The sequence below is a fragment of the Leucoraja erinacea genome, chromosome 17 (genome assembly GCF_028641065.1).
Source record: "Leucoraja erinacea ecotype New England chromosome 17, Leri_hhj_1, whole genome shotgun sequence".
NCBI classification, from domain to species: domain Eukaryota; kingdom Metazoa; phylum Chordata; class Chondrichthyes; order Rajiformes; family Rajidae; genus Leucoraja; species Leucoraja erinaceus.
In genome coordinates, this window is record NC_073393.1 from 40,641,997 (window position 1) to 40,655,193 (window position 13,197).

Genomic DNA, 13,197 nt, shown 5'->3' on the forward strand with positions numbered 1-13,197 from the left:
AGACCTGTCAAAGGGCGGATGAGCTTCTAGCGAGCCAACGGCCATCCGCACTTCAGTAGAAGTTGCGATCACTGTCGTACATAGCATTGTAAGGAATTATGGTAAAGCACGCACACCAAGATCCTATACTGCCAGCGGCTGAAGTCCGCAGGAACTGGAGGACAGAGATGTGTGGTGCGTCCGTCACCGTTCCCATCAGAAACCAGCACCACTGCGTCGCTAATGTTTACAACGATGATGAATGAACCTCTATTACTGTAGGATGTTGATGCACAAAATCTAACGTCTGATAATGGAAGATAACTGCATCTTGTGCAAATGTAAAGTCGGCATCACATAGTATAGTATATCTTTATTGTCATTTTCCTGAGTACTCACTTACCAAGAGGAAACAAAAAAACGTTGCTCAACCAGTGTCCATTCAGTGTGCAGTAAAAAATAAATAGAAATAAAAATACATATATCATGAACAAATTAACACTCTACTAAACATCAACAGGCGTTCCGACCGGCAGCGGCACGACAGTGGCTCTGCTGCAGTGTGTCCAGGTTGGTGGTTGGTGCGCGATACTTTGGCAGGGGGCAAAGTCCGTTTATCAGTCTTATAGCCTGCGGGAAGAAGCTGAGGAGCATCCTGCTGGTTTTGCAGCTAATGCTCCTGTACCTCTTCCCAGATGGCAGGATGGAGAATATGTGAAGCGATGGGTGGTAGGGGTCTTTGATGATGGAGATGGCTCTGCTTTGTTGTTGGATACAATAAATTGCATACTCTTTGAAGCCCCTGGTCTGCTGTAGATATTATTCTGGTTAGAGTTTACCAGGAGTCTAAGCTGAGTCCAATTGTCACCCTCAAATTATAATAAGTTTGTGACGAGGATAATCTTCTGTACGGACTTTGGGCAAAGTCTCCATGCTTGCAAGTTAAAATCAGTGCAAAAATCCCTTGAGCATCAAACTTCAGAGCGGGTGGAGGAAGAAGGGAAGAGAAAGTAGAATGCTGTGCGTATGGGCAAAAAGAGACCGTCTTCGGCTGCAACATTGTGAGGTTTTGCAGGGCACAAAGCACAACAGCAGCAGTGATTTGAGCTTGGTGCTATTATCTTGTAATCTCATTTCCCCCACTCTGAGCAAGAGACTCTGCATCTACCCAATCTATTCCTCTCATGATTTTATACACCTCCATTTGATCACCCCTCATCCACCTACGCCCCAAGGAAAAGAGTCCCAGCCTATTTAACCTCTCCTGACAGCTCAGACTCTCCTGTCCCAGCAACATCCTCATAAACCTTCACACTGCTCAAGATAATGTATCTTGGAATTAAAATAAAAGCTCGTGATTTGCAAATGTGAAATATTGCAAATGCTGGAATCTGAAATAAAAGCAGAAAGTGACAGAAATACTTAGCAGGTTCCACATCATCAGTGGAAAGCTGTGGAAAAACTATTTCTGCTGAAAGACTTAAGTACTCAATGTTGAGAAAACAAGTTTGTTTTAAGTTGCTCAGATGGTCGAGCAATGCAGGAGAGGAACAAGATCCTATTGTAAGGTGAAGATATGGTTACAGTGATGAAGCCATCTGGTTGATATACTGTTATTTGAATTTGTTGTTAATCACATCTCTTCCGAATTTATGATATCTAACCATTTTTCATTTTATTCTAGATTCAAAGATGAAAATGTCCCCTCCATTATGTACAGAAAGACAGGTAGGTGGCTATCAATAAACATATCAGACAGTGCATCTTACCTGCTGGTCATTTGGCAAAATGTTCTACTTTACAATTGTCATTTGGAATTGATGGAAATTAAACAGTACAGTTTGATAGTTTCTCCTCAATTGATGGGATTTAAGACATTAGCATTTGACTCGTGATTATCAAAACAAATCACATCTAAAGGGTTTGGGAAGACAGTTGTGTTTTTGGTATTTTGCTATACGCTCCCCATCTCTCCCAAAAATATTGATTTCTGCATGGTCTGTGGACACATGCTAACTTCCAATACCTTGAACGATTGTGTGTGAGCTCAAACACTATTTGAGTAGGATATCATTTCACAAGGCAAATCCATACTTCCTGACATACATCCATAAGGGTTTATGTGTAGCAGACGTTCTGAAGTGTGTCATTGGTACCACTGGTCCTATTTATTAATATCATCATATTATCAGTATCAGGAACTCAACCCTTTTAATCAATACCAATCTGAACCACGTACACTGGTACTGGAGGAAGCCAGCCTTGTCGCTAACAATCTATCTTCTGAATCGAGAGCAGAAGCATATCAGCCACATAGGGCGGCACGGTGGCACAGCGGTAGAGTTGTGGCCATCCAGCGCCAGAGACCCGGGTTCAAACCTGACTACAGGTGCTTGTCTGTACAAAGTTTGTACGTTCTCCCCGTGACCTGCGTGCGTTTTCTCTGAAATCTTCGGTTTCCCCCCCACACTCCAAAGACGTACAGGTTTGTAGGTTAATTGGCTTGATATAAATGTAAATGTAAACTTTTCCCTGGTTTGTGTAGGATAGCGTTAATGTGTGGGGATCGCTGGTCGGTGTGGACTCTGTGGGCCAAAGTGCCTGTTTCCACGCTGTATCTCTAAACTGAACTAAATTTGAGAGAGTTGATGATATCATCTGGTTGATAGATCTGTACCTGAGAGGAAATCCAACACTGAGCAAAGCCCCATATTATGGAGGAGATACCAAGCTGAAGGTCCAACAACTGTTTCACATGATAGTAAAATGTTCCATTGGAGGAGGAGTGGGGAGTTCTAAGCTTCTGGCTAACATTTATTTCTCCCTCAGAGTTATAAACAATAGATCATCTGGTTGTTAATCCCATGAAAACAGCAATGAAACAAGCCTGTTGACCCACTGACTCTGCGCTGACTAACAAACAATAATTTTCCCACTAATCCTATCCTAACCCATTTTATTTTCTCCATATTCCCATCAACTACTCCCAGATTCTACCTCTCACTGACATACCAGAGGGGTTTGAGATGTGGGGAGAAACCAAAACAGCCCCAGGGAATCTTGCAAAGTACACCCAGATAGCATCCGAGGTCCATGTGCCACTGAGACATCTTTATTGTTGTCTGTGAAATTGTGTGACGTATAAGCTGCCATGTTTACTTCTGTTGTCGTCAAGTCAAGTCAAGAGAGTTTATTGTCATGTGTCCCAGACAGGACAATGAAATTATTACTTGCTGCAGCACAACAGAATATTGTAGGCATTAATACAGAACAGTTCAGTGTGTCTATATAGCATAGACCATATATATATATATATACATAAATAAACAGATAAAGTGCAATAGGCTGTTATAGTTCAGAGTTTGTTTGATGGCGAGTTTAATAGCCTGATGGCTGTGGGGAAGTAGCTGTTCCTGAACCTAGATGTACCAGATTTCAGGCTCCTGTACCTTCTACCCGATGTTAGCGGAGAGATGAGTGTGTGGCCAGGATGGCGTGGGTCCTTGCTGATGTTGGCAGCCTTTTTGAGGCAGTGACTGCGATAGATCCCTTCGATGGTGGGGAGGTCAGAGCCGATGATGGACTGGGCAGTGGTCACAACTTTCTGCAGTCTTTTCCGCTCCTGGACACTCAAGCAGCCGAACCAAGCCACGATGCAACCGGTCAGCATGCTCTCTACTGTGCACCTGTAGAAGTTCGAGAGATATGCTGACTCTCTGTCTTGTCGACGAACATTGCCAGGCTGAAGGGGAACGGTGAGCAGTGGGCTATTGAGAATCTAAAGGCAAATTATTTTATCATCTGAAATGTCATCTCCTGCTTGGTGGCTTTTCAAATGGACTGATTTCGGGGGGGTTGAGAGTCAGACAGCATGCAAAAAAATCCAGATGGCCCACCTCATCTGTGTTGATCAGAGTACTCATCTGGTTCATCCCATTTTCTAGCACTTGGCCCGTAGCCCTTTAGCCTCAGCGACACTTGGTCGACTAGACGCTTAAATACTGCCAACGACTCTGCTTCCACCAGATAAGTGCCACTTTCTGGGTGCAAAAGGTCCCCCTCTGATTCCGAAAGAAGGTTATTCCCAACTGTGAAACAGTGAACAAGTGTTAGGCGATCTGAAAAATGCAAATCCAGCCCTGTTATAATGCTTGTTTAAGAAGGAACTGCAGATGCTGGAAAATCGAAGGTAGACAAAAATGCTGGAGAAACTCAGCGGGTGAGGCAGCATCTATGGAGCGAAGGAAATAGGTAATGTTTTGTGCTGAAACGTTGCCTATTTCCTTCGCTCCATAGATGCTGCCTCACCCGCTGAGTTTCTCCAGCATTTTTGTCTACCTGTTATAATTGTTATTTAGAGAATAATGTGAATGGGATGATTAAAAGGAGACCGGTTGTGAATATTAATCGTGTGGATATCATGTGCATATCATTCATGGCGTGCAATCATGAATGATTTTCTAGCATCGTCCTTGCATTAATATTGTCTCTTAACACCTTCAATTCAGAGTGCAAACTTCAGTCGTTGGGTTCTAAATTTAGACAAGTGCAAAGGTTGGACATTTGAGTTTATTGCGAGAGGATTTGGACTCGAGAGGAAAGATTCTTGTTCCAATCATACAGAGCTCGAGAAGGCCACATCGAGAATCTTGTTCAAAAGTCCAAAGGAAAGATATAATAATAATAATAATAATAATAATAACTTTATTTGTTAAGCACCTTAAAAAACAACCAAAGCTGACCAAAGTGCTGTACAGGAAAAGAAAATAAGCAAGACATCATAAAACAGGCAGAACAACAGAACTCAACAACTAAGTTACAGAGATAGGTTGAATAAGTTAGGTCTTTATTCTCTGGAGCGCAGAAGGTTAAGGGGTGACTTGATAGAGGTCTTTAAAATGATGAGAGGGATAGACAGAGTTGATGTGGACAAGCTTTTCCCTTTGAGAATAGGGAAGATTCAAACAAGAGGACATGACTTCAGAATTAAGGGACAGAAGTTTAGGGGTAACATGAGGGGGGAACTTCTTTACTCAGAGAGTGGTAGCGGTGTGGAATGAGCTTCCAGTGGAAGTGGTGGAGGCAGGTTCATTGGTATCATTTAAAAAATAAATTGGATAGGCATATGGATGAGAAGGGAATGGAGGGTTATGGTATGAGTGCAGGCAGGTGGGACTAAGGGGAAAAAAATGTGTTCGGCACGGACTTGTAGGGCCGAGATGGCCTGTTTCCGTGCTGTAATTGTTATATGGTTATATGGTTATACAGCTAACACGAGGCGCATAAATTACATACGAAAATCCAAACAATAAATTAAAAGACATAAAACACGAGTACGAACCACGCAGCAAAACCAAGCAAATAAAGTAAATAAATAAGTCGACACCTTACTGGTCTACAAAGGCCACGGAGAATAAATATGTCTTCAGGAGTGACTTAAAAACAGCTAGAGAAGGGGCCTGTTTAACGTGCAGAGGCAATTCATTCCACAATCTCGGAGCCGACACAGCAAAGGCACGGTCCCCTCTGAGCTTCCGCTTAGTTTTTGGCTCAATCAGGAGCAGCCGATCATCTGACCTGAGAGAGCGGGAGGGTGTGTAAGGGTGAAGAAGCTCAGATAGGTAGGACGGGGCAAGACCACTTAGGGATTGAGAGAGAGAGCGGGAGTGAGTGAATGATCATTAGATTGAGTCTTTGGCTGGTGAGTTGTTGCACAAGGGGAAATTAACCAGGCTAGGCCTGTATTCTGGAGACATGAGAGACTTCAGATGCTGGAATTGGAAGCAAAAGGCAAGCGGCAGCAGCAAGCCAGTGGGTCTCACAGCATCTGTACAGGCACAAGCATAGTCGACATTTTGGGTTTTGTACCCTGCATCTGGATGCTGTCCAGACCCGAAATGTTGCCTCTACTTTAGCCTCCACGTCTGCAGCCTAACCCGCTAGGCCTGTACTCTGAGATGAGAAGAATGGAAATGATTTTCCTGAAATGGTCAACATTCTCAAGGTACTTTATATAGTAGATGACTCGACGAGCCGTTGATGTTTCCCTTGGGTGGGGTATCCAGAACCAGGGGTCACGGTGCCAAAATATAGGGTCGACCATTCAAGATCGATTCCAAAACGATTTCTTTAGCCGGTGAACAGGCGGCCATCTTTGAGATTCATTGTCCAACACTTGTGGAGACTCGGGTGCTGAGTATATCCAAGACACTGATGCAGCTTTTAGATATTAAAGGAATCGTGGGGTAAGGTGTGTCCTTCTATTTCTGTCACTTACCAAGGTCCAATTGAGTGATAAAGCAGTATAAAGGGCAGCATGATAGATCAGCATGGAGGAACTGCAGTGGTATGAATATTGATTTAACTCACTTCAGGTAACCCCGGCATTTCCTCTATATCCCTCCCATACCCCAGTTGCACTGGCTTCTCATTTTCACCCTACAAACAGCTAACAATGGCCTTTCCTTTATCATCATTACTTTTGTGCACATCTTTCATTCATTGTTCTTTATCTCTCCATGCCACCATCTATATCTCACATTTCCCTTATCCCAAACCAGGTCTGAAGAAGGGTCTCGACCCGAAACGTCACCCATTCCTTCTCTCCAGAGATATTGCCTGTCCCACCGAGTTTCTCCAGCTTTTTGTGTCTGTCTTCAGCATGAAGGGCCAGTTGGCTACTTAGTTTAGTTTAGAGATACAGCATGGGACTGGTGGCCCTTTGGCCCATTCCATCCACACTGACCATCGATCATGATGAGTGCACATTAGCAGAGACCCGGGTTCAAACCTGACTACAGGTGCTTGTCTGTACAAAGTTTGTACGTTCTCCCCGTGACCTGCGTGCGTTTTCTCTGAAATCTTCGGTTTCCCCCCCACACTCCAAAGACGTACAGGTTTGTAGGTTAATTGGCTTGATATAAATGTAAATGTAAACTTTTCCCTGGTTTGTGTAGGATAGCGTTAATGTGTGGGGATCGCTGGTCGGTGTGGACTCTGTGGGCCAAAGTGCCTGTTTCCACGCTGTATCTCTAAACTGAACTAAATTTGAGAGAGTTGATGATATCATCTGGTTGATAGATCTGTACCTGAGAGGAAATCCAACACTGAGCAAAGCCCCATATTATGGAGGAGATACCAAGCTGAAGGTCCAACAACTGTTTCACATGATAGTAAAATGTTCCATTGGAGGAGGAGTGGGGAGTTCTAAGCTTCTGGCTAACATTTATTTCTCCCTCAGAGTTATAAACAATAGATCATCTGGTTGTTAATCCCATGAAAACAGCATTGAAACAAGCCTGTTGACCCACTGACTCTGCGCTGACTAACAAAGAATAATTTTCCCACTAATCCTATCCTAACCCATTTTATTTTCTCCATATTCCCATCAACTACTCCCAGATTCTACTGACATACCAGAGGGGTTTGAGATGTGGGGAGAAACCAAAACAGCCCCAGGGAATCTTGCAAAGTACACCCAGATAGCATCCGAGGTCCATGTGCCACTGAGACATATTTATTGTTGTCTGTGAAATTGTGTGACGTATAAGCTGCCATGTTTACTTCTGTTGTCATCAAGTCAAGTCAAGATAGTTTATTGTCATGTGTCCCAGACAGGACAATGAAATTATTACTTGCTGCAGCACAACAGAATATTGTAGGCATTAATACAGAACAGTTCAGTGTGTCTATATAGCATAGACCATATATATATACACATAAATAAACAGATAAAGTGCAATAAGCTGTTATAGTTCAGAGTTTGTTTGATGGCGAGTTTAATAGCCTGATGGCTGTGGGGAAGTAGCTGTTCCTGAACCTGAATGTACCAGATTTCAGGCTCCTGTACCTTCTACCCGACGGTAGCGGAGAGATGAGTGTGTGGCCAGGATGGCGTGGGTCCTTGCTGATGTTGGCAGCCTTTTTGAGGCAGTGACTGCGATAGATCCCTTCGATGGTGGGGAGGTCAGAGCCGATGATGGACTGGGCAGTGGTTACAACTTTCTGCAGTCTTTTCCGCTCCTGGACGCTCAAGCAGCCGAACCAAGCCATGATGCAACCAGTCAACATGCTCTCTACTGTGCACCTGTAGAAGTTTGAGAGATATGCTGACTCTCTGTCTTGTCGACGAACATTGCCAGGCTGAAGGGGAACGGTGAGCAGTGGGCTATTGAGATTCTAAAGGCAAATTATTTTATCATCTGAAGTCATCTCCTGCTTGGTGGCTTTTCAAATGGACTGATTTCGGGGGGTTGAGAGTCAGACAGCATGCAAAAAAACCAGATGGCCCACCTCGTCTATGTTGATCAGAGTACTCATCTGGTTCATCCCATTTTCTAGCACTTGGCCCGTAGCCCTTTAGCCTCAGCGACACTTGGTCGCCTAGATGCTTAAATACTGCCAGCAACTCTGCTTCCACCTGGTAAGTGCCACTTTCTGGGTGCAAAAGGTCCCCCTCTGATTCCGATTGAAGGTTATTCCCAACAGTGAAACAGTGAACAAGTGTTAGGCGATCTGAAAATGCAAATCCAGCCCTGTTATAATGCTTGTTTAAGAAGGAACTGCAGATGCTGGAAAATCGAAGGTAGACAAAAATGCTGGAGAAACTCAGCGGGTGAGGCAGCATCTATGGAGCGAAGGAAATAGGTAATGTTTTGTGCCGAAACGTTGCCTATTTCCTTTGCTCCATAGATGCTGCCTCACCCACCAGCATTTTATCTACCTGTTATAATTGTTATTTAGAGAATAATGTGAATGGGATGATTAAAAGGAGACCGGTTGTGAATATTAATCGTGTGGATATCATGTGCATATCATTCATGGCATGCAATCATGAATGATTTTCTAGCATCGTCCTTGCATTAATATTGTCTCTTAACACCTTCAATTCAGAGTGCAAACTTCAGTCGTTGGGTTCTAAATTTAGACAAGTGCAAAGGTTGGACATTTGAGTTTATTGCGAGAGGATTTGGACTCGAGAGGAGAGATTCTTGTTCCAATCATACAGAGCTCGAGAAGGCCACATCGAGAATCTTGTTCAAAAGTCCAAAGGAAAGATATACTTGAGAGAGAGAGAGAGTGAGTGAGTGAATGATCATTAGATTGAGTCTTTGGCTGGTGAGTTGTTGCACAAGGGGAAATTAACCAGGCTAGGCCTGTATTCTGGAGACATGAGAGACTTCAGATGCTGGAATCGGAAGCAAAAGGCAAGCGGCAGCAGCAAGCCAGTGGGTCTCACAGCATCTGTACAGGCACAAGCATAGTCGACATTTTGGGTTTTGTACCCTGCATCTGGATGCTGTCCAGACCCGAAATGTTGCCTCTACTTTAGCCTCCACATCTGCAGCCTAACCCGCTAGGCCTGAACTCTGAGATGAGAAGAATGGAAACGATTTTCCTGAAATGGTCAACATTCTCAAGGTACTTCATAGAGTAGATGACTCGACGAGCTGTTGATGTTTCCCTTGGGTTGGGTATCCAGAACCAGGGGTCACGGTGCCAAAATAAGGGGTTGACCATTCAAGATCGATTCCAAAACGAGTTCTTTAGCCGGTGAACAGGCCATCTTTGAGATTCATTGTCCAACACTTGTGGAGACTCGGGTGCTGAGTATATCCAAGACACTGATGCAGCTTTTAGATATTAAAGGAATCGTGGGGTAAGGTGTGTCGTTCTATTTCTGTCACTTACCAAGGTCCAATTGAGTGATAAAGCAGCATAGAGGGAAGCATGATAGATCAGCATGGAGGAACTGCAGCTGGTATGAATATTGATTTAACTCACTTCAGGTAACCCCGGCATTCCCTCTCTATCCCTCCCATACCCAAGTCGCACTGGCTTCTCATTTTCACCCTACAAACAGCTAACAATGGCCTTTCCTTCATCATCATTACTTTTTTGCACATCTTTCATTCATTGTTCTTTATCTCTCCATGCCACCGTCTATATCTCACATTTCCCTTATCCCAAACCAGGTCTGAAGAAGGGTCTCGACCTGAAACGTCACCCATTCCTTCTCTCTAGAGATATTGCCTGTCTCACTGAGTTTCTCCAGCTTTTTGTGTCTGTCTTCAGCATGAAGGGCCAGTTGGCTACTTAGTTTAGTTTAGAGATACAGCATGGGACTGGCGGCCCTTCGGCCCATTCCATCCACACTGACCATCGATCATGATGAGTGCACATTAGTTCTATGGGATCCCACTTTCGCATCCACTGCCTGCTCACTGGGGCAATTTACAGAGACCAATTAACCGGCAATTCCACATGTCTTTAGGATGTGGGAGGAAACCAGAGCACCCGGAAGAAACTTGCGTGGTCACAGGGAGAATGTGCACACTCCACACAGACAGCTCCCGAGGTCAGGATTGAACCCGGGTCTTGGCACTGTGAGGCAGCAGCTCTACCAGCTGCACCACCCTTCTGCTACTCTTGTTTGACTTCTTGTGATCATAAGAATTAAAGACATGCAATTTGGAGATGAAATATATATTTCGGTTTATTTGGCGAATAAAATCATGCCAGGCAGAAATGGGGTGAACACAACAGTCTTTTCCTGAGGAAGGGGAAATGAAAACTTGCAGTGAGAAGGGAAAGATTTCAAAGGGACATGAGAGGCAACTTTTCACACAGAGGATGGTGCTTATAAAACAAGCTGCTGGAGCACCACATATTTTGCTTGCGCAGCTTACAACCTGGATATGGATATTAATTTATCTAACTTCAAATAACCCTTGTTTTCCCTCACTCTGCATGGGGCCCCCCACCCAAGTTGTACCAAGTCATCGTACCAGCTTAAAAGTCGTCTTGTTGAGTCTCATTGTCTGTAACTTATTTTCACCTCGCCCACAGCTCGCAATGGCCTGCCACCTTTATCATCGTTATTTTTTTGCACGTCTTTCATTCATTTGCTTTATATCTCTCTATATCGCTGTATTTCTCTCTCGTTTTCCTTTCCCCTGATTCTCAGTCTGAAGAAGCATCTCGACCTGAATCATCACCTATTTCTTTTCTCCAGAGATGCTGCCTGAACCGCTGAGTTACTCCAGCTTTTTGTGGCTATCTTCGGTTTAAATCAGCATCTGCAGTTCCTTCCTACTCGAGCTGCAAGAGAAAGTGGTTGAGGCAGGCACTATAGCAACATTTATAAGATACTTGGGCAGATGCATGGAGAGAAAGGCTTAGACGTTCAAGAGATCGGCGCAGCCAAATGAGGATGAACTTCTCTGGCTATCTTGGTCGGCATGGACAAGTTTGATTAAAGGTCCTGTTTCTTTGTTATATCACGCTACGAATTTCAGAAATAAATAATTGTCGTGCTGTCTTATAAATAAATGTCTGTCTTGACCCGAACGTCACCTATTCCTTCGCTCCATAGATGCCGCCTCACCCGCTGAGTTTCTCCAACATTTTTATCTTCCTTCTATCTCTTTGGAGATTTATTTGAATGCGTCCAGAAGCATTCAGAAGAAAATAATAAATAGATTTAATCAACCTTACAATAAGCAAATGATGGGATGAAAGAATGTTTTTTTTTTAATGATAGACAATATAATTATTTCATAAATAACATTTCAGTTATGTGGCGCAAAGGGATATTGCACCACTTGTTCAGTTGCATATGGATCTCTTTTGTTGCATTGGTTGCCGGGGCAAAGTTTCAAGATGCTCTCGGGGAACAGCGTTGGATCCGAGAACACAGATAGTGAAACATTGCTGTGTCATTTGGCCTTGCATAACAATGTTTGTCAGCAAACTGCATTGGTCTAGATTTTGTAGTTAGCAGTGAAGCAGCCGCCCTTCTCACAGACTGGGAAATATTCCTCTCAAAGGTACACAGATCTTTGGGGGAGAGAATAGTCACTGTCACTGTCTAAAAGGCCTCTGCTGTCGGGTGCATGGTAACAATGACAATGACTTGTTCCTGAATGGGACAAACAAAGTCGTTTCTGTGTCTGTCTCTGTGTCTGTCTCTGTGTCTGTCTCTGTGTCTGTCTCTGTGTCTGTCTCTGTGTCTGTCTCTGTGTCTGTCTCTGTGTCTGTCTCTGTGTCTGTCTCTGTCTCTGTCTCTGTCTCTGTCTCTGTCTCTGTCTCTGTCTCTGTCTCTGTCTCTGTCTCTGTCTCTGTCTCTATCCCAACTCACTTTTGTTCAGTTTGGTGCACGGTCAACTAATTTAGTTTAGAGATACAGGGCAGAAACAGGCCCTTCGGCCCATCAAGTCCACACTGACCAGCGATCCCTGCACATTAACACTATACTACATACACCTTGGAGTGAACAGTCTTTGAAATATGGTGGTACATAAACGACAGTTACTGCAGAGATGAGTTTATGCTGAGTGCAACTAACACCTCCTGTTGTAAAGAGGCAAAACCCCATTATGGGATTAAGTTCGAGACCCAGTGAGTCGCTTTGTAAGGATTGTATTTCTTTACAAACGTCTTCAACTGTTGCAATTGTGTAAAACTGCTCTCTGCAAGAACCTGATATTTTTAACCGTTTTAACTGTCTGGCATCCTGTGGGACGGGGGTTGTGTGCATTTGATGAATGGAATCATCTCGTGTGTCACTCCATCAGCTCTCTCGCTGAATAGTTTCCCTTCAGTAAGTGGATACAACCCATCCCCCCCACCTTCAGGCCTGACCAATGGAGCCTTTGTGCCCATTCCACACTCAGATTTGAAAGGATGGCGACAATTGAATTAATGGCTAGGGACCAACTAAAAGCAACAACATTTCATCCTTTATCATTGCCGGCTTACTTTTGTGGCTGTCTGCATCGTGTAAAATTCATAAAATTAACTTGGTAGTGAAATATTCTGTTATTTTCAGTCGTAATTATTTTATAACTAGAATTCTTGATGTGAAACAACAGAATAAAGCATTCATAGGGTTATCAAGCACAGAAACAGCTTCTTATGCTCTGCTCGTCCATTCTGATCAAGGTGTCTTCCTCAACTAATCCCATTTGCCTGTATTTGGCTTGTATCACTCTGAATGTTTCTGATCCATGTACTAATCCGAATGTCTTTTAAAGGTTGTAATTGTACCTACATCTGCCATTTCCTCTGGCAGCTCATTCCATATAGCCACTACCTTCTGTGTAGAAAGAACTTAATGGGCCTGTCCCATTTAGGTGACTACAGGAGACTGTGCGGTTGCCACACGGTTGTGGGTGGTTGCCGTGGAGTCGCCTTCATGGTTGTGAGTAGTTCCCGCAT

At 43.8% G+C, this 13,197-nt stretch overlaps 1 protein-coding gene across 1 annotated transcript in view; it reads left to right on the forward strand.

Moving 5' to 3' along the window:
* The window catches only part of spire2 (spire-type actin nucleation factor 2), a 110,406-nt gene that overhangs the window by 13,858 nt on the left and 83,351 nt on the right, over positions 1 to 13,197 (forward strand). Inside the window, exon 2 of the mRNA XM_055649034.1 lies at positions 1,664 to 1,707. Coding sequence (XP_055505009.1) covers positions 1,664 to 1,707 — 44 coding nt within the window. The remainder of the gene's footprint in view (positions 1 to 1,663; positions 1,708 to 13,197) is intronic.